General features: G+C 34.8%; 1 protein-coding gene across 1 annotated transcript in view; it reads right to left on the bottom strand.

Moving 5' to 3' along the window:
- ZNF33B (zinc finger protein 33B) overlaps positions 1-27,328 on the bottom strand; it is a 43,079-nt gene extending 15,751 nt beyond the window's left edge. The window contains exons 1-4 of the mRNA XM_032491788.1: positions 27,076-27,328; positions 25,824-25,959; positions 9,416-9,551; positions 9,046-9,141 (exon numbers count right to left, since the gene is read on the bottom strand). Of these exons, the coding sequence (XP_032347679.1) occupies positions 9,046-9,141; positions 9,416-9,551; positions 25,824-25,871 (280 nt within the window). The 5' untranslated portion in view covers positions 25,872-25,959; positions 27,076-27,328. The remainder of the gene's footprint in view (positions 1-9,045; positions 9,142-9,415; positions 9,552-25,823; positions 25,960-27,075) is intronic.
- Positions 27,329-27,750: the final 422 nt, after the last annotated feature.

Below are 27,750 nucleotides of genomic sequence, written 5' to 3'. Positions count from 1 at the left end.
GAAAAAAATCTGCCAACCAAAGTAGCAGAAATATTCAAAACTGAAGATGATATAAATAAATCCACAGATTAAACTAAAAGAAAGCAAAACCAAAAAACAATTGGAAAGAATCCATTGCCAGTAGACTAGCCTTACAAGAAATAAATTCTTCAGACTGAAAGCAATGATCTCAGTCACTAGTTCAAATCCAGAAAGACTGCAGGTAAGAGTTACTATGTAATTTAAAAAAAACAGTATAAAGGCATATTTCTCTTCCTAACAATTTTACCAAGGCAATGAATAAACCAATATGTATGTAACTGTACTGTATTGTTGGGCTGGTAACATATAAAAGTGTATTATATTTGATAATAAAGCACAATGAGACAGGAATAAAGCTATACAGTAGCAAGGAAATGACCCTGGATGGTAACTTGAATCCACAGGAACAAATGAAATGAAGCAGAAATGGCAATAAGCAAGTAAATATAAGAAACTATAAATAGAGACTTGATATCCATTCTTATAGCAGTTCCTTTAGGCACATTAAATTACATAAAGCAATACTTATGACAATGTATTATTGGAATTTAAACATATACATGTACTAGATACAAAAGTAATACCATAAAAATAGAGAAGAAAATGTAGAGCTATACATGAATAACAATTCTATATCTCACTGGAGGTAAGACAGTGTAAGTCAGTTCTGAAAAGTTAAGATTTATTAACTAAATCCTATAGCATCTACTAGGAAAATAATTTTTTAAGTAAAATAATCATTAAAGAAATTAAAATTCTACACTAAAATGTACTCACTTAATGAAAAAGAAGGCAGTAATAAAAGGAATACAGGATCAAAAAGGCACAAGACAGATAAACACCAAAAAAGTAAAATGGCAGGTGAACATTCAACTATACGGATAATAACAGACACTTGAAATGTACTTAAAAATCCAATAAAAAGGCAGCAACTGCCAGACTGAAAAAAAAACGTGAAAATCCAAACTCATGCTGTCTACAAGGATACTCTTTATATTCAAAGCCACAAATAGGTTGAAAGTTTAAAAATAAAGATATAACAAGTACACGACATCCATAAGGCTGGGGTTGCTATACTAATATCAGACAAAATACACTTCAACATAAAAATATTACTAGAGATAAGGAGGGACATTATATAAAGAGTTAACTGATAAAGGAGACATAAATCTAAGCAATATATGCTGTGAACAACAGTCTCAAAATGCATGAAGCAAATACTGACAGAACTGAAAGGTAAAATACACACAACAACAATAACTGGAGACATTTATACCCCACGTTTAGTAATGGATAAAACAACTGGGCAGACTATGAAGAAAAATCAAGAAAAAAAAGGCATGAATAATACTATAAAGCAACCAGAGCTAACATATACAAATACAAAACACTCAAAAATTGCAGAATACACATTCTTTAAGAACACATGAAACATTTCCCAGAATAAATGTAAAAACATTCCCTCAGCATGTTGGAAGGAAATTACAAATCAGTAATACAAAAGAATTTTGAAAATTCACAAATGGGAGTGAATTAAATAATACATCCCTAAATAAAAAAAAAAAAAGGGTCAAAAAAGCAATTAACAAGGGAAATTAGAGAAATACTTTGAGATGAGTAAAAATGAAGACAAAATATACCAAAATTATGAAGCACACATAAAGCAGTACTTATAGGGTAATTTATACCTGCAAATAAAAATAAATAAATAAATCTTATTACCTACCCCTCCAAAACAAACAAGCAAGCAATCAAATCAATAAGCTAACCTTCTACCTTAGAACAATAGGGAAAAAAGGCAATACAAATCCAAAACAAGCAAAAGGAGGGAAATCAGTTTAGAGTAAAAATTAATGAAACAGAGAACAGAAAGAAAATAAATAATTATTTGAAAGATCAACAAAACTGACAAACCTCTAGTTAGACTTACATTGAAATAAGAGACAGAAGATTGAAATTACTAAAATTACAGATGAAAGATGATATATACACTAGGGATATAATACACTAACATTATAAAACTACTATTCTATATGAAAACAAAAATAACAAGGAAATGTTATGAACAATTACATGCCAATAAATCAGATAAATTTAATGAAATGCAAAAATTCCTAGAATAACAAAATTATAGAAACTGATTTAAGAATGAATTTTAAATCTTGAAAAAAGCTGTAGAAGTAACAATACTGAAATTGTCATTTTAAAACTTTTCATTACAAAGCTCAGATTGAGATGGTTTCACTGGTGAACTGTACTAAACATTCAGCAAAGAATTAACACTAATTATTCAAAAACTCCTCCAAAAGATAGAAAAGAACACTTTCCAACTCATTCTATGAGCCCAATATCACCCTGCTTCCAAAATCAAACAGGAGACAACACAACTGGAGATTAATATCTAAGAATATTAAGATCAATATCTTATGAATATTGAAAACCCACAAATCCGCAACACAACACCATCAAATTTTATCCATATAAAAAGGATTATATACAATGACAATGTGGAATTTGGTCCACTAATGCAAGGTGGGTTTATCATTTGAAAATGGTAAATGAACTGCAACTTTGTGCTTTCCTTCTGACTCACTCCACCTGGAGGGGGCCTTCTTTGCACTCTCTCTTTGCCTCATTGCAGCTCACAGTATCCTCTAGAAAGGAACCAGTACACTCGTCTGGCACCCTGATTGCTGCCACTGATACCACAAGAGACACCTCTAAGGTCTCCTGACTCTGGTGGCTAGCAGGACTTATACTTGTGGTCCCACAGAAGTATGTATTTGCATGCTTTGAAAGATACTGTCTGAGAGTCTGGCTTCCAGTCAGCATTAATCTAGATCCTGACTGAGACCCTCTGCTCTGGGACATTGACAGGTCTTGGAACAACCTCAAATACTGGGAGCCACTAAAAATAAATTAGGTTGTTTAGATAATAAAGTTTTGAGAGACATCCAAGCGCTAAGGCAGGGCTAAAAGGTAAAGCATGTCTCTTACACGAGGCAACTTCTTCAAGAGTAGGAAAGGCAGCTATTTTATCTAATGTAAAGAAAACATCACAGAGACTCAAGGAAAATGAAAAAAAAAAAAAAGAGGAATGTATTACAAACAAAAGAACAAGATAAAAAACCTCAGTCTTTGATGAAATGTAGATAAGTGATTACCTAATAAAAAATTTTTTTAAAAAAAGTCATAAAGATGCTCACCAAAATTCGGAGAAGAATGAATGAATACAGTGAGAACTTCAATGAAGAGACAGAAAATAGAAGAAAGCACCAAACAGAAATCACAGAGCTGAAGACTACAATAACGGAACTGAAAAAATACACTAGAATAGTCCAAGAGCAGACTGGATGAAGCAAAAAGAAAAGGTCAGTAGATTTGAAGATAGGGCAGTGGAACTCATCCAATCAGAGCAACAAAAAGAAAAAAGAATGAAAAAAAGTGCCAATAGCTTAAGAGACTCATGGGAAAACACTGAGCGGACCTACATTTGTAATACAGGAGTCCCAGAGAAAGAAGAGAGAGAGAGAGAAAAAGGCAGAAAACTTATTTAAAGAAATAATGCTTGAACTTTCTTAACCTGGGAAGGAAACAGACGTCCATTTCCCAGAAGCACAGAGATTTCACAAGAAGACAAATTCAAATAGACTCACACAAGACATATAACAATTAAAGTGTCAAAAGTTAAAGACATGGGAATCTTAAAAGTAGCAACAGAAAATTATGATACATATAAGGGAACCCTCATAAGATGACAGCTTGTTTTTTAGCAGAAACTTTGTGCGTCAGAAGAGAGTGGTATGATACATTCAAAGCGCTGAGAGAAAAACAAAATAAAAAACTGCTAATCAGGAATATTCTACTGAGCAAAGCTGTCATTCAGAACTGAAGGAGAAAGAGTTTTCCAGACAAGCAAAAGCTAAAGGAGTTCATCATCACTAGATCAGCCTTACAGGAATTTTAAAGGGACTTCTTTAAGCTGAAATGAAAGAACACAATTAGTAACAGAAAAACATATGTAAGTATAAATCTCACTGGTATAAGTAAATATATAATAAAATCCAGAATAATCTAATGCTGTAAAGATGGAAGGTTAATCACTTATAAATATAGTACGAAGGTTAAAAGACAAAAGTAGCAAAAATAACAATTACAATAATTAGTTAAGAGATACACAAGGAAAAAGATATAAAACATAAAATGTGGGGAGGGAGAATAAAAATGTACAGATTCAGAATGCGTTCAAATTTGTTGTCAACTTAAACTGTTATAAGGTATTAGAAGTAAGTTTCCATGTAATCACAAAGTAAAAACCTCTGCTAGATACACAAAAAATAAAGAAAAAAAAATCAAAGCATAATAGAAAACTTTCAAGTCACAAAACAAGAGAGAAGAAGAAAAACAAAACAGATAAATAACAAATAGTCAGAAAACAATTAACAAAATGGCAATAAGTACATATTAATCAATAATTTAAATACGAGTGGACTAAATTCTCTAGTCAAAAGACATAGAATGGATAAAAGGATTAAAAAAAAAGATCCATCCATAGGCTGCCTAGAGATGAACTTGAGATGTTAAGGATAAACACAGACAAAGTGAAGGGATGCAAAAAGATATTCCATGCAAATGAAAACCAAAAGAAAGCTGGGGAACTTATCTCAGACAAAATAGACTCTAAGCAAAGACTATAGTAAGAGATAAAGAAAGTCATTACATAATGATACAGGGTTCAAACCAAAAGAGGATATAACATTTGTAAACATTTATGCACTCAATATCACAGCACCTAAATATATAAAGCAAATTAACAGACTTAAAGGGAGAAGCTGATAGCAATAATAGCAGGGCACAATAACACCAGACTTTAGTTGATGGATAATCCAGACAGAAAATCAATACGGAAACACTGGTCTTAATCGACACATCAGATCAGATTAATTTAATAGATAAACACAAAATATTCCACCCAAAAGCAACAGAACACATATTCTTTTCACAAGGAACATTCTCCAAGATAGATCATGTGCTAGACCGCAAAGTAAGTCTTAATAAATTCAAGAAGCATCTTTTCCAACCACAATATAAAACAAACAAACAAATTACAAGAAGAAACCTGCAAAATTCACATATACATGAAGACTAAACAACATGCTAGTGAACAACCAATGAATGAATCAAAAAGAACTCGCAGAAAAAAAATGTAGATATAATATACCAAACACATAGGATGCAGCAAAAGCAGTTCTCAGAGGGAAATTTATAGTGATAAATGCTCACATTAAGAAAGAAACAAGAAAACTTTCAAATATACAAACTAACTTCATAACTAAAGAAACCAGAAGAAGAGGAAGAAACAAAGCCCAAATTAGTAGAAAAGGAAATAACAAAAAAACTAGAGCAGATATAAATGAAATAGGGACTAAAAATACAACAAAAAAGACCAATGAAACTAAGAGCTGGTTCTTTGAAAAGATAAACAAAATTGAGAAACCTTTAGCTAGAGTCATGGAGGAAAATAGAGGACTCAAATAATACCAAAAATGAAAAAGAAGACGTTACAACGGACACCACAGAAATACAAAGGATAAGAGACTACTATGAACAAATCTATCACAATAAAGTTCACAACTAGAAGAAACAGAAAATTCCTAGAAACATCCAACACTGAATCAGGAAGAAATTAAAAATCTTAACAGGTCAATTACTAGTAAGAACTCTGAATCAGTAATCAAACAAAAGCCCAGGACCACACAGCTTCACTGGTAAGTTCTAACAAACATTTAAAGAAGAATTATTACCAATTCTTCTCAAAACTCTTCCAAAAAATTAATAGGAAGGGACATATCCAGATTTATTTTAAAAGGCCAGCATTACTATCACCAAAACCTGACAATGATGCCAGAAGAAAAGAAAATTACAAGCCCAAAATCCCTGATGAAGATACAAAAATCCTCAACAAAATATCAGCAAATTAAATTTAATAATACATTAGAAGGAGCATACACCATGATGAAGTAGGATTTATTCCAGGAATGAAAGGGTGATTCAGTATCTGGTAATCAATCAATGTGATCCATCACATTAACAAATAAAGGATAAAAATCAATGATCATCTCAATAGAGGAAGAAAAAGCATTTGGCAAAATTCAACACTCATTCATGATAAAAAAAAAAAAAACCCTCAACAAAGTGGGTAGAGGGAAAACACCCCAATATAAGAAAGGCCATATATGACAAGCCCACTACTAAAATCATACTCAATGGTGAAAAGCTGAAAGTTTTTTTCTGTAACATCAGGAAAAAGACAAAGAACGCTCATTCTTGATACTTTCATTCAACATCACACTGGAAGTCCTAGCCAGAGGATTTAGGCAAGAAAATGTAATAAAAGGCATCCAAATCAAAAAAGGAAGAAGTAAACCGTCCTATTTACAGATTACATAGTATTACACAGAGCAAACCCTAGACTCCATCAAAAGACTGTTAGAACTATAAACAAACCCAGTAAAGTTGGAGGATACAAAATCAACATAGAAAAATCTGTTTAATTTCTATACATTAATAACAAACTATCAGAGAAAGAAAACAACCCCATTTAAAACTATCAAAAAGAATAAAATACCTAAAAATAAATTTAACCAAGGAGGTAAAAGGCCTGCTTATTAAAAACTATAAAACACTGATGAAAGAAATTGAAGAAGACATAAATGGAAAGTTATTCAATGCTCATGGATCAAGAGAATTAATACTGCTAATATGACACAATTCAATCTACAGATTCAAAGCAATTTCTCAAAATTCCAATGGCATTTTTCACAGAAATAGAATAAGCAATCCTAAAATTAGTATAGAACTACAAAAAACTCCAACTAGCCAAAGCAACCTTGAGAAAGAACAAAAGCTTGAAGTATCATATTTCCTGATTTCAAACTTTATTACAAAGCTATAATAACCAAAAGAGTATGGTGCTGGCATAAAAACAGACACATAGATCAATGGAACAGAACAGTGAGCCCATAAATAAACCCATGCATACAGAGTCAACTAATTTAAGACAAAGAATCCAAGAATATACAATGGGGAAAGGACAGTTTCTTCAATAAATGATGTTGAAAAAACTGGAAAGTCACATGCAAAAGAATGAAACCAGACCACTGTCTTACACCATATACAAAAACTAACTCAAAATGGATTCAAGATGGGAATATAAAACCAGAAACCATAAAACTCCTATAAGAAAATACAGGCAGTAAGCTCCTTGACAGTGGTCTTGACAATGATTTTTTTGGATCTGAAACCAAAAGCAAAGACAACAAAAGCAAAATAAACACTTGAGACTACATCAAACTTTTTAGTTTCAGTACAGCAAAGGAAACCATCAACAAGATGAAAAAGGAACCTACTGAATAGGAGAAAATATTTACAACCATATAACTGATAAATGGTTAGTATCTAAAATATATTTAAGAAAAAAACTCACACAACTCAATAGCAAAAAAATACAAAACTTGATTATTTAAAAATGGGCAGAGAATCTGAATAGACATTTTTCCAAAGAAGATACACAGATGGCCCATAGGCTCAAGAAAAGGTGTTCAACATCACTCATCATCAAGGAAATGTAAATGAAAACACTACTCATTTTTATTAAAATATACTTGACATATAAGTTTGTAAATTTAAGGTGTAAAACATGTTAACACATTTATAAATTATGCTATGATTGCCAGTGTAGTGATAATTAGCACCATTGTCATTACATAATTATCATTTCTTTTTAGTAGTTGGAATAATTAAGTTCTAGTCTCTTAGCAAATTTGATGATCATAATATCATTGCCTATATTCACTATACTGCCCATTAGATCTCTAAGGCTTATTTACGACTCATTACAAGTTGGTACCCTTAAATAGCATGTCTTATTTCCTCAACTTCATCCTCTGGTAATCACCATGTTACTTTCTGTTTTTAAGAGTTTGGCTTTTTTAGACTCTGTAAATAAGTGATACCATACAGTACTTGTCTTTCTCTGACTTATCTCACTTCGCATAATGTGCTCAGGGTCCATCCATGTTGTTGCAAATGGCAAGATGTCCTCCTTTTTCATGGCTGAATATTCCATTGTATACATATACATACACTACGTCTTTTTTATCCATTCATCTGTTGATGGGCAGTTAAGTTATTTCTGTATCTTGGCTGTTATAAATAATGATGCAATGAACACAGAGTGCATGTATCTCTTTAATACACTGTTTTAATTTGGGGGGTGGTTTATGTCCAAAAGTAGAACTACTGGATCATATGATTGCTCTATTTCTAATTTTTTGAGGAACCTCCATACTGTTTTCCATCATGGCTAAACCAACTTACATTCCCACCAACAGTGTACAACAGTTCCTTTTCCTCCACATCCTTGACAATACACATGCTCTTGTCTTCTTGATGCTGGCCATTGTAACTGGTGTGACGTGATTGTGGTTCAGACTTGCATTTCCCTGGTAATTACTGAGCTTGAGCATCTTTTCATGTACCTTTGGCCATGAGCACTACTTCTATAAACTCATTAAAACACACGATTTTTTTCACTACTATACCCTCAGCTCTTAGAGTACAGCATGTACTCAAAAATTACTTGAGTCAAAAAGTGAGTTTATGAAAGACTGGCTAATCACAGCAGGAATGCAGAGCAATGGAGAGTAGTAAGGTAGGTAACTGAAATTGCTTTCAGAATCACAGAGTAACCTAGAAAAACAGCTGTAAAGATCAAGTGGGCAAAAACTGGACCACTGACAAATCCAAGAATGATAAATATTCAAAAAGTGAATCAAAAGGAGAACATTTTTGTAAAAGTGCAATCTGGAGGTTTGGTTCAAAAATTAGTATTTTAAATCATCTCTAAGGATTAGGACCTCTAAAGTGATATTCTTCAAAAACATTTCAAAGCTGTCAAACTTGGATTAAACAGGAAAATAATAAATTTCGTGATGTTCACTTGTTCAGTACACATTAACTCACCTGGGAAGCTGTGGCTTGGCAATTCTTCCTGCATTATCCATGGTTCCTTTCCTTGCTCCAGCCTGAAGATCACCTCTGGTTTGGTAATACAATACCCTGTTAAAGCAAAATAATTTAGGACTTGGACCAAGTGGCCTGGACTTCAGGGCTCTGAAAAAAGAGGGAGCTTCTGGAGCTGCTCAATTAAGGATGCTGTTGAACATTTCATTGGAGAAGTAAACATAAGTATCTTCATGGTGCCCAAAAGTGACCAATAAACATTGATTCCTGAATTCTTATCTTAAATATCATTATACTCTACTGAGTGTCTATATGCTTAATTAAAAGAAATTTAAATGCCATTTGGAATTACATAATAAACAGACCTTACCCACTGAGACAAGATTACTGTAGTTCTCCAGCATCACATCTCTATACAGGGACCTCTGAGTTGGGTCCAGGTGTTGCCACTCTTCCTGGGTGAAGCCCACAGTCACATCCTTAAATGATACTGATCCCTGGAATTTCTGTTCAATTTGAAATAATCAGAATTAAGGTGACATGTATGGAAACAAATCCTTACCATGATTACTGTCTACAGATTACCAGATTGGTTTGCAGAATGTTTGTTTTGCTTTATACTTTGGAGGAAGATGAGAAATCAGAGTAGAAATATTCTGCCATTGCACTAATTGTTAATTATGAAGTCCTCTCAATGTACCAGGAAGTATTCTAGTTCTTAGAAATACTAAGATTAATAAAAATTGTCTTGTATTCAAGCAGCATATAATCTGGTAAGAAAACATGCAATAATATGTTACAAGCGCTATGGTTAAAGTACTTACACAATAGATTAAAGTAAATGAGGAGCAAAATTAGTTCTATTTTGAGCGTCCCTGAGGAAGAACAGCTGTTAGATAAAGAGTAATACTCTGTTCTTCGTGAACCAGGGCCATCTTATAAGCAAAGGCAGGGGCCCTCCTAACATCCTCGGGAAATTAGCAAAAGTCAAACAGCACAAGAGGAGTTGAAACTATAGCCTGGAGCTGTGATAAGGAAAAGAACCATGGAGATATTCAAGGAATAGTTTACAGAGTAACTTTAGACCAACAGTCTGCAAACTGTGTGATCACTTTCCACCTTAGAGAATATTTTTGAGCACTAAAGAAGTATATATTTATAAATTACAGAAATAAACTAACAATAAATTTATTATGAATCTTAGTTTTATTCTTAGATTTCAAAAATATAGGAAAACAGCCTAATATTTTATTTCACTACAATACATAGTCTAGGTTCTAATCCTTCAATTGAGACACAATAATGAGGATGTGCAGAAAATGAGACAGGAAAGATTTTAGAACTATCATATTGGCATGTCTGTAGAACTTATATAAGAGAAGATACTCAATTGTTTTTGGTATCATCAGAGTGCATGCTTCTATTTTAGGAATCACTGTTGCAGAGAAAGAGGAGCCAAAGAAGAGATCTGAGGATATACTGAAATTATGTGACCAGGTTTTTATTTCAGAACCAGTTCTCTTCCTTAAAAGAGAAGGGAAAGTTAAAAGACCAAACAACACCACTTACATAAACTCCTCAGGTAGAAACTGGGATGCAAACAGGGCACTGATAAAAGGAAACAGACAGCAACAGAATGTGGTCACCAATTCACTGGCCAAAAGGATGTGTTTTCATAGGGTATATGCATGAATAGCTGTACAGATACCAGAGTTGCAAAGTTAGCCAGGAACATGAGGAGAAAATAGATTTGGCACTGTATTTTAGCAAGATATGTCTTAACTATAATAAATTTGAAGCATAACACTGAGGTCTAGTGTGAAAATAAGGATTTATAGACATTAATAGTTCAGCAGTGTTTGAAGTCATTGAAAATGAATCAGAAGGCTTTCAGAACACTGAGAGTGAAAATAACCAAGAATGAAAGCTGAGGAAAAAATCACTTCTTAACTAGCTTACAGAGAAAAATTAAGTCATGAAGATTATCAATGACTCTTCTGAAAGGTGGCAATATAAATATAGGAAAGAACAGTTTTAAAAACTAAGAGATGATGACATGACTAACTCAGAAGATAACAGCAAAGCATGATTAAAAAAAAATCTCCTGGCAAACTGGAAATAGAAAGGAATTTCCCCAGTGTGATAAAGGATTTTTACAAATACCTCCAGCAAATTTCACACTTAATAGTGAAATATGGAAAGTGTTCAACTTAAAACTAGGATAAAGATAAGGAAGCCTGCTATCTCCAATTTCATTCAACATTTTTTCAAAGTTCTTAGAGTAATATAGCAAAGCAATCATATACACAGAAAATCCAAACAAAAGTATCCAAAATAAAAGTTTTAGAAACTGGATACAAGTTCAATATAACAAGTTTCAGAAAATTAAAATTTTTAAAGGTACAACTAATGATAGAATGAAAAATATGAAAATCTCTTACAAAGGAAACTACAAAACATAATGAAGGAAAAATAAGAAGACCCGAATAAATGGAGGGATACAACAAATTCCAGGATAGGCAAGCTCAATATTATAACAGTATCAATTCTCTCCATCCTGACATACAAATTCATAGCAATAACAAACAAAATCCCAGAGAAGCTAAATCTAAAATATGTGAAAATGCAAAGGGTAAGAAAAGACAAAACAATCCTGAAGAAAACAAGTAAGCCAGAAGAAATATCATATATCAAGTCTAATTACCAATGTACCACAATTGTGATACAAGCATAAAAATTTTCAGATCTATCAACAGAATGGAAGAAAAGTCCCCAAACAGACCCATATGTATATGTCACTCGATTTATGACAAGGGTAACAGAAGGATAATCACTTCAATAAATGGTGCTAGTTTAATTATAATAAGCATTTATTATTATCTTCAGTGTAAACAGAAACCTGTTTTAGATGATATATAGATCTAAATTTGAAAAGTAAAATAATAAAAATTTTAGAAAATGCCATAGTGGTCATACCTTTATGACCTCAAGACAGGCAAAGATTTCTTAAACAGCACACAAATTATATTAATAATACTATAATATTAAGAACCTATCCTTATCAAAAGACAAAGAGAATAAAAATGCAACACACAGAGTGGGAGAAAACATTTGGAATACATATGTCTGACAAAGAAGTCCCAACCCTAATACAGAAATTTTATAAATTAATCAGAGGGGAAAAGGCAGGCCATCTTGATAACAAAACTGACAGCAAACACTTCAATAGAAACTATGAAGGTGAGAAGGCACTGCATAAAAATTTGAATAGGAAATTTGCATAAATGAGAAAATCAAAATGGAAAGTCATTTTAAAGAGCTAGGAAAAATGCCACCAGAAATTTCCAAATCAGCAAAAATATTCTTCTGAAATGAATATATTTTCCAAATAAAGGCTGAAAAATTATCAACAGTACAGACAAAAAAATACTATAGTTACAAAATGACACCTGATGGAAGCACAAAACTGCAGGAAGGGAGAAAATTGAAAATGGAACTTAGAGCAACAAGTAACACATTTTCGAACCTGTGACACACACAAAAGTAAAATATATCAAAACAACAGCAAAAGGGTAATTAAGTAGTTTTAAGATTCTTGTATTATCTGTAAAGTGGTAAAGCACTAATTTAAAACAGACAAACTTAAGAATTCTATAGAGGAAAAACTCAATTCTTCTATTTTACTCTACTCACACTGTATTCTGGTCACAAATTTGTGGGAGTTCTTCCCACACCAAGCAATTAACTCAATTCTGACACTATAGCGTCAGATCCCAGGCTTAAGTCCCATAACACCACTCCCACTCTGATCAGACACCAATTGCAAGTCCAGATTGTCACCTGTGGATCTGACTGTTGGACAGAAATCAGGCTTCCCACACCCTCCTCCTCTTTGGGGTCAATAATTTGATATGGAGGCTCCTAGAATTTAGGGAACTACTTACTAGATTAATGGTTTATTATAAAAGAATAGAACTCAGGAACATGACATACAGGGCAAGGATGGGGAAAGGGGTACAGAACTTTCACGCCCTCTCTGAGCTCACTACCCTCCCAGTACCTCTAATGTGTCAACAACCTGGAGGCTTTCTGGATCCTGTAAGTCCAGGGATTATAAAGGTTTCATTATGCAGGCATGACTGATTAAATCCCTAAGCCATAGGTGAGGAATTCAGCCTCCAGCCCCTCACCCCTCCTTGGAGGTTGGGAGGTGGGGCTAAGTCACATGGTTGGTTCTCCTGATACCAGGTGCCTCACTCTTAGGGGCAGTCCCAACGTCACCTCATTAGCATAAACTCAGGTGTGGTCTAAAGGGGCTTGTCATAAATAACAAAAAGACAACAATTCCATCTTGATTGCTCTGGAGGTACTTCAGGAACTGGGAATAAAAGCTAAATATTACAACAGATGCCCCTATAGCACTTATCACTTAGGATATTATTAGAGTTTTAGGAGTTAAGTGCCAGGAACCCTGGAGGAAAACCAAAATATACATTATATATATAAACAACATCACAAATGCAAATTGTAGTATCTAGAGTAAAAACTAAACAAATATACAACTGTACAACTAAAAAGCTTCTAGATCCAAAAAGAAAAAAATGCTTATCAAAAGGAGAGCAGATAAGTAAATTATAGTAATTTCATGTAGTGGAATACTATGCAGCAACACATGGAATAAACTACTGGTAAATCTAACATATATATTGAATGGAAAAAGCCTCATATAAAGGTGTACACACTAATTCTACACATAGAGTTTCAATAACAGGCAAGATTAATGAAAAATGATAGAAAAGTGTCACATGGGGAAGGGAGGTTGCTGTTAAAGACTGGAAAACTCATAAAGGAACCATAAAGGGGTGGTGGACATATTAAATATCTTGACCTAGTTGGTATCTACCAGGATGTACGTATGCGTTAAAAATTTTAAAAGGGAGCAAAATACCTACAATGAATGTACCTTACATACTTCACTGTATTATGATATAGCAAAAAAAACCCACAAAATTTAAAAGCCAGAATCCAAAAGAAGGAGGAAAATGGCACAAGTGAACTAGTGAATGAATTTATAAAAGTAGCAAGAACTAGCTGCCGGTAAACTGACAGCCTGCAGCTGTAGGGGTTTGCAATAATTTATAGCTTCTGAAAGGAAAGGTTTGAAATTGTGACATTTTCTCAAGTTGCTAATAAAGAACATGTAAATAAAATCTTTATATCTGTTGCTACAGCTACATATTGTGAGTACCAAGGCTGAGGTTCCTTAACTACGAAAGAGGGACAGTACACTGATGAGAAGTAAGATAAGTTTATGAAGAGGTAAGGCGGAGAAAGATGATGAAATAAGCAACAGAATGCAAAAATCTTTTTGTGCCATTTTCAAAAGTAGTAGGCCCCTAATGACCAATGGAGAAAACTTCCAGTAGCCTATCTAGCAAGGAGTTCTCACATTTCAAGTACCAACTTGGCAGATTCTACTTCATTCAGAACATGCAACTTCCAGTAGACTCAGACTCAAGAGATCTCAAATTTGCCAACCATCAAATCTCATATTCTTCAAATGAACTGTTCTGTATACATCCTGGATATATATAAACTCGAATTAGATTGTTTATTAACAATGCCTACAACATAAAGCTGTTGTAGGGCTGCATTAGCTAATTTGGAAAATTTAGTTAACGTAGTATCCAGGCTCATAGTTAAGAACTCACCATTCAAAAAAGATACACACAATACAAGTAATTTCTGATAAAGTAGCTCTGATTTCTAATGAAACTGTTAAAAAAAAGATTAAAAATATTCTTCATTAAGAAAACAAAACACTGCAGACGACTTTCACAAAATACAGGATAGTGGAAAATGACTGAAGTAAATGTGAAGTTAGGGTAGAGTTACAGTAATAATAAAAATCCTTTTATATTGTGATAGAAAATTATAAGCTTGAACCTGCACTTAAAATTAAATGATAATTAATTAGTATCAGAATAAAAACAGGACACTGAGCTACTAGAAGGAATAAATTTTAAAAGCATTCATCAAAAGTCATTTGGTAAATTGTATCAGTGACAAAATATTGCTTCAACTCTCAATTAGGCCCCTTCCCACTAGTCTATCCTTACAGGAGGATTATAATTCCTGCCGTCTGTCATTAAGTTGGGCCATATGACTTGCTTTGGTCAATGAAATGTGGTACAAGTGAAATGTGTCACTTCCAGTAGAAGTTCTCAGAGACACATCCTTCATCCTCGACCCCAGCATGAAGAGTACATGTAACAGAGCCACAGCTTACTCATAAGTTCATGGACATGAGAAAAAAGTAAATTTAGGGATTCTATGTTAAGACAGAACATTGCATAGTAAGCTGACTAACTCGGTGTCAAAAAAAAAAAAACTAAACAAAATAAACCAATAAAACACTAATGAACAATCAAGAAGAAAAAGTACTGCAAATAAACATACTGTGGGATGGAGGGATTAAAATCAAACAATAAATGAAAACAGGTTAAATCACCCAATGTAAAAGTTATCTTAAGCTTAAAAATCCCACTTTTGCTTCTTTTTTGATGAGAAAAAAATCCTAAGAAAAACAAAACAGGATTTTGTTTATATCTCTATTGTAAGACTTGTAATAATATCTAAATTAAGTGTTTGTTTCAATTTATACAATTTTAAGAGTTTCTCCTTATAAGGAGCTATATATATCTCATTCTTCTTAGAGTCCTCAGCTTCTGGTACACAACAGGACACATAATAAATATTAATAAATGGTTACTGAATAAATGAATAAAGGACCAATTAAGTTATGTTACAGTGAATACTAGCTGCAATGAAAGGGAGACTTATCTGTGATAAAAATAGTTGTGGTCAAGTGGAACAGAGAGCTAGACATAAACCCACACTTACATGGTTGTCAATAGATTTTTGAAAGGGTGCCAGTAACACACAAAGGGAAAAGGACAGTGTCTTCAGTAACCGGTGCTGGGAAAACTGAATATCTACATACAAAAGGCTAAAACTGGACCCTGATCTTGCACCACTCACAATAATTAACTTGAAATGGATCAAAGACTTAAACATAAGACCTGACATCATAAAAACCCTAGAAGAAAACATAGGGAAGAAGCTCCTTGACACGGTTCTTGGCAATGATTTCTTGGATAAGACATCAAGAGCACAGGCTGCAAAAGCTAAAATAAACAAGCAGGACTGCATCAAACTTAAGAGCTTTGGCACAGTAAAGGAAACAATCAATAAATTGAAAAGGCAACCTAGAGAAAGTAAGAAAATATTCACAAAACATGTTCCTGACAATGGTTAGTATCCAAAATAAATAAAGAACTCATACCACTTAAAAGCAAAAATGCAAGTAATCTGATTTAAGAAGGGGGGCAAAGGACCCCAATAAACATTTTCCCAAAGAAATGCAAATGGCCAACAGGTAAATGAGAAGGTGCTCAACATCACTAGTTATCAAATGCAAATCAAAGATACCACCTCACGCCTGTGAAAACAGCTATTATCAAAAAGGCAAGAGATAACAAATGCCGGCAAGGATGTAGAGAAAAGGGAAGACTTGTGCACTGTTGGTAGGAATGTAAACTGGTGCAGCCACTATGGAAAACACTATGGAGGCTCCTCAAAAAATTTAAAATAGAACTACTATACAATCCAGCAATTCCACTTCCGGGTATACATCCAAAAGAAGCAAAATCACTATCCCAAAAAGAAATCTGCACCCTCACATTCACTGCAGCATTATTTACAATAGCCAAGACATGGAAATAGCCTAAGAGATCCAACAACAGATGAATGACTAAGGAAAATGTAATGGATACACACAATGGAATACTATTCAGCCATAAAAAAGGAAATCCTGCCTTTGGCAACAATGTGGATGGATCTTGAGAGCATTATACTAAGTGAAGAAAGTCAGACAATGAAAGACAAATAGTATAAGGTATCACTTATATGTGGAATCTAAAAATAACAACAATAAAATCAATAAAAGCCAATTTCAATCATACAGAATGAAATGGGGGTTGCTAGGTGTTGCCAAGGGCTGGGGAAGCAGGCAAGTGGAATGATGTTAAGTCAAAAGACATAAATTTTCAGTTATAAGAATAACTTTGGAGGATCTAATGTGCAGTATGCTGACTATAACTATACAGCACTGTAAATTTGAAAGTTGCTGAGAACAGGTCTTAAGCATTCTCACCATCCAAAAAAAAAAACAAACAACAAACAGTTAACCATGTGAGGTGATGTATGTGTCAATCACCTTGATCTTGGTAATCATTCTACAATGTATGTGTGTCATATTATCACATTGCACACTTAAAATACGTACAATTATATTTGTTGATTATCTTCAATAAAGTTAAAAAAATTGAGGTCAATCACTTTCTTTAAGTTTGAAACAGTGTAAAATATAAGAAAATTAAATGACACATGGAGAAGAAATCTGATCCCCATGTGTAAAACAAGTAATTGTATTCTGACTCCTTGTTTTAGCTTAATGATATCTTTGAGATTTCCTCAGATAATGTAATTTGTCATTATCACCTCTTTCTTTGTGATATTTGTCATTTTGATTGAAGTATAACATATAGACAAAAACAATGCACAAGTGTACTTAAGTGTACAGATGGCTCAGTGAATTTTTACACAGTGAGCACACCCAGATAACCAGCATCCAGGTCAAAAAACAAATCTTAAATCCAGAAGTTCCCTCATGCTCCATCTCATACCTACACCCTAGGCTATTCTCACTTGATAATCACTATAACAAACCATTATACATACTTAGATGTCTAAAATGAAAAGTTAGAAAACACCAAATGGAGATACTGGCAAGAATATAAAGCAACTGGAACCTTCCTATCTTACCAGTGGGAATATAAGTAAATATATATAAACACTTTGGAAAAACATTTGAGAATTCCTACTAAAGCTATTTGTAGTAGTTCCCCTCCTAATTATATACCCAACAATAACTGAAAAAAATAAATAGGCATGTCATCATTCCCATTCCCCTCTATTTGTACATGTAGAAAATCCAAATAATGTACAGATGTATTATTTGATGTAATAAATAACTATAGAAAAATTGTTAGACACAAGGTCAATATATAAAAAATAACATCAGCAACAAGTAATAAAAAATGCAATTATGGATATGTGTATATTAACAAAAACAATAAAATACATGGAAGTAAATCAATATTAAATATTAAATGAGTAACTACATACAAACACATCAATAGATACGCAAGAACTCGACACAAAAAATCTTTTAAAATTAGTAAGTATATAAATGTAGGAAACAAACCACACTTGTGGATTAGAAGATTCAGTATTAAAAAATAAGCAATTTTCCCCAATTTTTAAATAATTGTTCAGTGCCTTTTAATACACAGTAATTAAGTACACAATATAAAGTGATATCTTGACATTATAGTTTCAGATGAAGACAATCTCCCAATTTATTCTACTTTTCTAGTTAAAATTTATGATGTAGAACAAATTTGAATTTTGCAGTTTGGAGATTACATGTTTTCTTCTGAATCCGTCTCTTCTGTCTCGTGCGTGTACACTTTCCCCACGTGTTTCAAAGTGTTCTGATGTTTAGTCTAATTTTCCCTCAAGGTGTTTTGTATGTGTCATAACTTTATTTTTATGTTGGTTCAAGAGAAACTTTCATCTTTAAAAACTGGTAAAGAAAAGTGCAGAAATACAATATAACCTTTAAAGAATGATTTGCATCTTTCCTCTGCCACCCCCCACCTAGTATTAAATCTTATCTTCTTGGTCAGTACATTAGTCCTTATACCTTTCCATGTAGAAGCCATAGACTCAATTTAAAATTATTTATTTATTGCTTATATGATTTTTGTTTGCATTATTCCACTGCTATATTTTTTCTGTTAAAATACTTAGGTGTCTTGGGTTGGAGTTGAACACCTATTTTTTTCCTATTAAAGTTAATGGAAATACATGTTTTTTCCATTTATCAGCTTTTCCCTTAGAAGCGGAATTTTCTGGAATGGATTAAAGTCACCAGGTGGGAGATAAATATACTTTCATCATCTCCCCAAGAGCTTTTAGACAGTTTCTGTGTCTGTCATTTTTCCAGTTCCCATCACCTATTGCTCTTCAAATTTGCCACCCCGATAATCAGCCCCTTACCTGTCTTGATATATTACAGATGTTCAACATTTATTATGTTAGGATTGAGTCTGCTTGAAAGTAACAGATAACTCAACAAACTGCTGTCTAAATAAGATTTTCCCGCCTGTCTAAAACAAGAAGGCACTCCAAGATTTGTGCAGCAGCTTGAATATGTCCTAACGAAGATTTCTTTTCTTTCTTTTTTTTAAAATTTATTTAGTATTTTTAGGGGGAAGGTAATTAGGTTTATTTATTTTTATAAAAATTAATTAAAAAAGATACACACACCTTGCTATTAACAGCAACATTATTTATAATTGCCAAGATATGGAAGCATCCTAAGTGCACATCAGTAGTTGAACAGATAATGAGGACACAGCATACATATATGTAATGGAATACAACTCACCCATAAGAAAGAAGGATACTTTGCCATTTGCAGCCTTTCCTTCACTATTATTTTCACTTCAAAACCCAGAATTTTATAACCGGCATAAACATTTCCATTACATCAAAAACAACAAAATACCTACAAATAAACTTAACCAAGGAGGTTACCTATACTCCGAAAGCCAAAATGACACCAAAAAATGGAAAGATTTCTTGTGCTCTTGGATTGGAAGAATCAACACTATCAAAATGGCCACACTACCCAAAGCAATCCACAGATCCAACACAACCCCCGTCAAAATACTCACGACATTCCTCACAGAACTAGAACAAACAATTCCAAAATTTATAAGGAACCACAAAAGACCCCGAACAGCCAAAGCAATCTTTTGTAGGTCGTTTTTTTTTTTTTCTCTTTCTTCTTTTTGTTCTCTTTTCTTAGTTTGATGACTAGAGAAGGTCCTTTAACATTTGTTGTAAAGCTGGTTTGGTGGTGCTGAGATCTTTTAGCTTTTGTTTATCTGTGAAGTTTTTGATTTCTCCATCAAGTCTGAATGAGAGCCTTGCTGGATAGAGTATTCTTGGTTGTAAGTTTCCCCCTTGCATCACTTTAAATATATCGTGCCACCCCCTTCTGGCCTGTATAGAGTTTCTGCTGAAAAATCAGCTGATAAACTTATGGGAGTTCCCTTGTATGTTATTTGTTGCTTTTCTCTTGCTAATTTTAATATTTTCTCCTTATCCTTAATTGTTGTCAATTTGATGACTATTTGCCTTGGTGTGGTCCTCTTTGGGTTGATCCTGTGTGGTACTCTCTGTGCTTCCTGGACTTGGGTGACTGTTTCCTTTCCCAAGTTGGGGAAGTTTTCAGTGATTATCTCTCCAAAAATTTTCTCAGGTCCTTTCTATCTCTCTTCTCTTTCTGGGACCCCTGTAATGCAAATATTAGAGTGCTTCATGTTGTCCCAGAGTTCTCTTAAACCATCCTCATTCCTTTTTATTCTTTTTTCTGTTTACTGTTCTGAAGTAGTGATTTCCACTAATCTGTCTTATAGCTCACTGATCCGTTCTGCCTCATTTAGTCTACTATTGATTCCTTCTAGTGTGTTATTCATTTCAGTGATTTTGTTCTTCAACGCTGTTTGGGTAGTCTTTATATTTTCCAACTCTTTGCTAAAAACTTCGCTCTGTGCATCTATACTCCTCTTGAGTTCTCTGAACATCTTCACCATCATTACTTTAAACTCTTTCTCAGATAAATTGCTTATCTCCTCTTCACTTATTTCTTCTGGGATTTTAGCTTGTGCTTTGGCCTGGGAGATATTCCTTTGCTGCCTCATATCATCCACCTTTCTATATGTTTGTGGATTCCTTCCACAGGCTTTGGGATTATTGTTTTCTTGTTTCTAGTATCTGCCCCTGGTGGATAAGACTGAACTAGAGGCTTATGCAGGTTTCCTGGCAGGAGGGGCCAGTGCCTGCCCACTGCTGGGTGAGGCTTGGTCCTGGACCTCTGGTGGGTACAGCTGTGTCTAGAGGCCTTTGTGGCTTAGGAATTCTGCTGATGTGTTCCTACCCTGTATGTTGTTTGGCCTGAGGCTTCCCTATAGGCTGTTGAGTGGGGCTAAGTCTTGGTGCTAATGATCCCATCAAGATGTCAGCCTCGAGGAAATCTCATGCAGATGAACACTCCCAGAATGTCCTCCACAAGCTTTTATGTCCCTTGGGCGAGCCACAGCCATCCCACACATTCCCAGAAGACCCTCCAAATTTAGCAGGCAGGCCTGGCCCAGGTTCTTATGAAATCACTGCCTCTTCCCTTGGAGCTGGTGCACACAAGTTTCCATGTAAGCTTCCCAAATGAATGGAGTCTCCTTTTCCACCAGTCCTGTGGGGCTCCCAAGCCCCACTGGCCTTCAAAACCAGATGTCCTGGGGTCTCTTTCTCTTCCCAATGCTGGAACCTGAGTTGGGAAGCCTGATGTAGGGCTTAGAGCTGTCACTCCTGTGGGAGGGCCTCTGCAACTTAGCAAATCTTCAGTTTGTGGGTCGCCCACCTGGAGGGTATGGGGCCCCATTATATCACAAGCACGCCCCTCCTACCATCTTGTTGTGGTTCCTTCTTTATGTTTCCAGTCACAGAAGATCTTTTTTTGCTAGGTTCCAGTCTTTTTTTTCGATGGTTGTTTAGCATTCAGTTGTGGATTTGTTGTAGTCATGAGGAGAGGTGAGCTTGTGGTCCTACCACTCCGCCATCTTGACCCAGTTTTTCCCAAATTTATTTATAGATTCGATTCAACTCCAAAGAAAGTCCCAGCAGGTTATTTTGTGAATCCTAACAATATATATATGCAAATGAGAAGTGTCAATAAGAGCCAGGATCCTGCTGAAGAAGAAGAAATGTAGAAGGATGTACAGTACTAAACGTAAAGACCTTTCATCAAATGTGGTACTGGCATAAGGTGAGACAAAGCAAAGGAACAGACTAGAGTCCAAAAAAAACCAAGACACAGATGTATACATTATGATGACATACATCACACAGAAAACAGTGGGTTAGATCATTTTTCAAAAATGATTCTAGATAAATTATATGGGAAAAAAGTAACCTGATGTCTACCACATACAAAAATGAACATCAGTTCCATTAAAGTAGGCACACATGTGAAAGCCAAAATAATAAATATTTTTAAAATTACAAAGGAGATTTTATGAACTTGGAGTAGGAAAATCAATTTTAAACAGGACACAAATAACACAAACACTAACAAACTTAATAAATTAACCTAGGAATTGGCCAACTTTTTTATGTAAAGAGTCAGAGAGTAAATATCTTAGGCTTTGAGGGCCCAGTGGTCTCTGTCACTTCACTAATCAATTCTACCACTAAAGCCACAGATTATATGTAAACGAATCAGCAGGGAAGTAATAGGGATGGTGAGAGGGGCACAAGGGAAACTTCAGGAGGGCTAGTAATGTTCATTTTGACCTATGTGTTAGTTACATAGGCACTGGATTTGCAATAATTAATTGAGTTCTATACTTAAGATTTGTGGACTTTTCTATAAATCTACTACTCATTAGAAATGATTTATAAAAAGTTAAAATACATTTAAATTTGTTGATCCAAGAAGACATCAGAATGGAAACAGAAGCCTGCATAGAAAAAAAAAAAAAGCACTACATGTTGATACTTGGATTCTGCAGCCAAAGTGGTACACAGAGGGAAATTATATCCTTAAATGCATATACGTCAAAGCTTTAAAATAAACTCAATTTCAACAAAAAAGTTGGAAAAAAAAAAACCAGCCTATAAACAAAAATATTTGAAGGAAGGAGTAAAGGTAAAAGTAGATGTTAATGAAAATTATAGGGAATATCAATGAAACCAAAAGCTGGTTCCTTGAAAGACTGATAAATACACATCTGCGATAAAAATCAGTCCAAAGAAGGGCACAAATGAAAAACGGTTAGAAATAAAAAGCAACAGATAAAACATTTTTAAATGATAATACTATGGATAAGTTTATGGAAAAAAATACTGACAAAAGAATTATGCAGGATCATCCATGTTGCTGCAAATGGCATTATGTTGTTGGTTTTTATGGCTCCTGGAGAATGTCTTTCTAAGTGAAGTAAGCCAGAAAGAGAAAGAAAAATACCATATGAGATCGCTCATATGTGGAATCTAAAAAACAAAAACAAAAACAAACAAACAAACAAACAAAAACAAAGGATAAATACAGGACAGAAATAGACTCATAGACAGAGAATACAGACTTGTGGTTGCCAGGGGGGTGGAGGGTGGGAAGGGATAGAATGGGATTTCAAAATTGTAGAATAAACAAGATTACACTGTATAGCACAGGGAAATATACACAAAATGTTATGATAACTCACAGAGAAAAAAATGTGACAATGAGTGTGTATATGTCCATGAATGACTGAAAAATTGTGCTGAACACTGGAATTTGACACAACATTGTAAAATGATTATAAATCAATAAAAAATGTTAAAAAAAAGTTTGAAAGCACTAAAAAAAAAAAAGAATTATGCAAATCATTAAAAGACTAACAAGTGGGGCTTGTTTCAGAACACAAAAATTTGTTATTAAGAAATGTGGAAATATCTCCCAAAGAATGTTAAGAAGGCATTTGGCAAAATTAAACTCATTTTTAATGCAATAAGACTCAATGGATACTTGGTGAACATGACAAAATCTACCCAGTCCAAGCCAGCAGCATGCATAAAATGGAGCATGGCGGGCTTTCCTTACTCCCACCTATTCTGTTAGTCCTTTGTCAGGAAGTGTTACCCTTTTATCGTGCTCCTTATTTTTTTTACAGATGGACAAAATAAAATTAGATCCTTTGATCACATTATAGACTGTTTTAATTCCAGATGGATTAAGGTACTAAAAAAAATTTTTTTTAAGTTTGGTATTTTGAGACAAAATACAAAAAAATTCATTAGGTCCCTGGGGTAAGGAAAACAAGAATGAAAAATAGAAGGCACAAAAGGGTTGTATCACAATATAATGTTTCAGGAAATATACCATTAAAAGACAGATGTATAATGAGAAAAGATAATTAGTAACAACTTATAAAAAAAAAAGATTCCCATTTAAAATACATAAGGAATGCCTGCAAAACTCAGAAGAAAACCACCTCAAAAGGCGTAAATTTATGAAAGTTGCAAAATCTCAATAATGAGTCACAAGATTAAAGTTCTTCATCCATTACTCTAGAAATAATTTTTGTATCCGGAGAGAAGGGATGAAAAGTAGTCTTCTAATGAACAACAATGGACCTAGAAATATCAGAACTCCTCATATCCTATAACTCAAAAATATTATTCATAGAACTCCAGAGCAGTGATTCTTAAATTTAGTGGGTATCAGCACACACAGATTGTTGAGCCTCACCCCTGAATTCCTCTTTCAGTAGTAGGTTTGAGATAGGGCATGAGAATCTGCATTTCAAACAAGTTTCCACGTGATGCTACTGCTTCTGGTCAAAGAACCTCACTTGGAAAAGCACTGCTCTAGGGTCTGAAGATACACTTGTACTTGTACAGACAGAATGACAAGGATATTCACAGCAGCACTGTTTATGCTACTGAAAAATGGAAATTACCTAAGTGTCTACCAATAAAATATATATTTAGGATGGGAATACACAGCATTAAAAGGAATAAACTACATATGGATAATCTCAAATAACTGATGCATTGGGGGGAAATGTGTATCATATATACATCAGAATTTACATATTTTTTAAAAAAACATTCAAAACAATGAACAATATTGTTCATCTATCTACATTTTTTTTTTAGTGTACATACAGGGATAAAATGATAAGACTAGGAGAACTTGGAACTAAACTAGGAACTAAACTCTGGGGACCAATAAGGAAAACACTGAGAAAAAGCCATCAGAAGTAGACAAAGGAGGCTTTACAGGAGAGAGTAATCAGTACAATAATGTAACAGCTGTTCAAGGAAGGCAACAATTAAGTCATTGGTGACCTCTACCTGGATAGATTCTGAAGAGTAGAGGGGAAGAACCAAAACAGAATGCTATAGGATGAAATATGACTGAGAAGCTAAGAAACATTTACCAGAGAATTTAACTTTGAACTACTTGCTACAGGATTAGTAAGCACAGTTTGGCTAAGATAAAATAGTTTTGTAATAGGCATGCCAGCCATTTACCCCTCTAAACATACTAGGTTTTATACCAGAATTAAATAAGACCATCATAAAATTGCCTATTTGAACCATCTCCTAGGCCCTTTTACTCACAGTTAAGGAATGGTTTGAGGGATTCATTTCAGGGCTGTCTCTGAAAAATCACTCCCTATGTTTCCCTATGTTAACACCAAAAAGGATATCTTCCAGTAAGTCCTTCTGTCTTGAAAGGAATCTGTATCCAAAATATAGTGTCTCCCTTTCCATCATGGTTATCAAAAACATCAGAAACATATTTACAGGTCTACTTAGAAACCCTATATTATGTAATGATATGTGCAGGTCAACTTACAAACTCTACATAATGATCAGTATATATCTATAAGCCAATTCAACCTTGCTATTGATCTGTTACTTTATATTTTCTATGAAGTTCAATTTTTATCTTTTACTAATTTCCCATCTTAACATCTGGACTCTTACAGATCTCACAAAGTCCATTGTTAAATAAAGGAATGAATGAACAGACTTACCTGGGATTTATTCATTTTCTTTTGTTCTTGGAAAAATGTAGACAACATTGAAGATATGCTGGGTTAGAAGACAAGGAGTGGGGTCATGAAAGATCTGGCCTGCCTGGAAGCTCCTGAATTCTCCTTCCCTATAAAGCTAAACACACCAGTAGATAAGGAAAAATATAAAAGTCTGTTTGACCTTCAGAAGAGACAGGGAGATATCTGGTGAAAGACCACCTATATAATATGACTAATATAACCATGTAGCTCTTGGGCATAAAATTTTTCAGAGTCAAATATTTGCTTCCAAAGAATTTTTTTTAAACAGTTTAAAATCTCCCTTGGTGTTCACAAAAAACTTTTAAGTGATAAAGTTGGTTAAAACAAGTAACTATATAATGAAGGAACATTAACACTTCACCAAACCTATTCTAAAAAATACTCAGGACTAAACTGTTTATCAATATCCCTACTACTGTTACTAAACCTTTGACTAGTGACTCCACAGAAAATTATAAAAAGCACTGCTTTCAAGAAAGATCCATGTTTTATCTTTGTTGTCGTTTCTCAAAAGAACTTTTATAAGAAACTTGCTTCTAGTTGCATGAAAAAGTAAATTCTGGCTTGGAACCAGATGTGACTTTCAGTCTTCGACACTAACAAACTGATCATGAACAAGGCACAAATCTTCAGAAACAAAAATAAAGAAAAAAAATTCTATCGAATGAGTCAAAAACAGGTAATTCTTGATCTTTCCTGATTGCTAGGGCAAGTAGGACAGAGTAACAACATATATCAAGATGAAGTGATGGACAAGGGTGGAGAGCAGTTCGGAATCCAACAACGATAAATGGAGAATCAAAGGAATAAAGTCTATCCACCGGGCTGAGATAACTGAATCAACCCCGGCTGGAGCCTCTTCTTCCCAGACCACCCGCCCCACAACCACCCATCACTCCCGCGCACAGGTCCTCCCCCCTGCACCGCCCCCTCGCCGCTGTCTCAGTCCACCCGTCACGCATGCGCATTATACCTTCCTCCTGCGGCCTCAAAGGGGACCTCCCAGACCAGACAGCGGCGCCGGCTCAGCTGAGGGGCCAGTCACGTGGGGACTTCGGCCCCTTTCCCTGACGGAGACGCCCCCTCTCCGCGTCCCGGGAGCCCGCAGAGCTCCTCCCCACCACGGGGTACCGACCTTCTCCCTTCCGCCCCACCCCCCCCCGAGCAGCGCGGGCCCCCATCGGCCCTCCTTCAACCCTCCCAGGCTCACCTGCCGCTCCCTCGTGGTGTGACACTGGCCCCAGAAGAGCTCATTGACTCGGCAGCCCCGGAACCGCTTCCCACTCAGGACCTGAGGGAAACACAAGTAAAAGGCGGAAGTACACAGAGACAGAAGGCGGCACTAGGCATGCGCAGATGACCCACGCGCAGGGCCAGACTGTCAGTGCTGAACGTCAGAATTATGTTTCCCTTGCGTCTCCGCGACTAGCGGTTCGGGATTGGCTGAGAGTACAGCCTTACTGCATGTGGGAAGTTTGGGGCGCCTGGGATAGTTCCCTAAACAGCGAGAGCCTTTCGGGGGCTCCCCAAAGGTGTTGGATTACAGCTGAGTTCTCTGTGCAGCCAGTGTGCAAATTTAAGACACAGAGCTGTCTAGGAGAGGGAACCTGCATGTCAATTTCACTTTTTTAACTACTGGGAAATAGATCCCATTAATACAATAAAAGAATAATACCTGACAATATTAACGATTCTCTCAGGAATAAAAAGCAGTGGGGGGCGGGGGGAAGGACAAGAAAGCTAGTTCATTAAAATCATGAAAGCAATAAATGAAAATTGTAGATAAGTCATTAATTAGACAATTGAAAAAATAACATCTTCATTTATATAAACATTTTCATTTGTTACATTAAAATTACTTGAATAAAGGGAGATATGCCCTTTC

The sequence above is a fragment of the Camelus ferus genome, chromosome 11 (genome assembly GCF_009834535.1).
Source record: "Camelus ferus isolate YT-003-E chromosome 11, BCGSAC_Cfer_1.0, whole genome shotgun sequence".
NCBI lineage: Eukaryota > Metazoa > Chordata > Mammalia > Artiodactyla > Camelidae > Camelus > Camelus ferus.
This window is presented reverse-complemented; position numbering and strand designations above follow the sequence as displayed.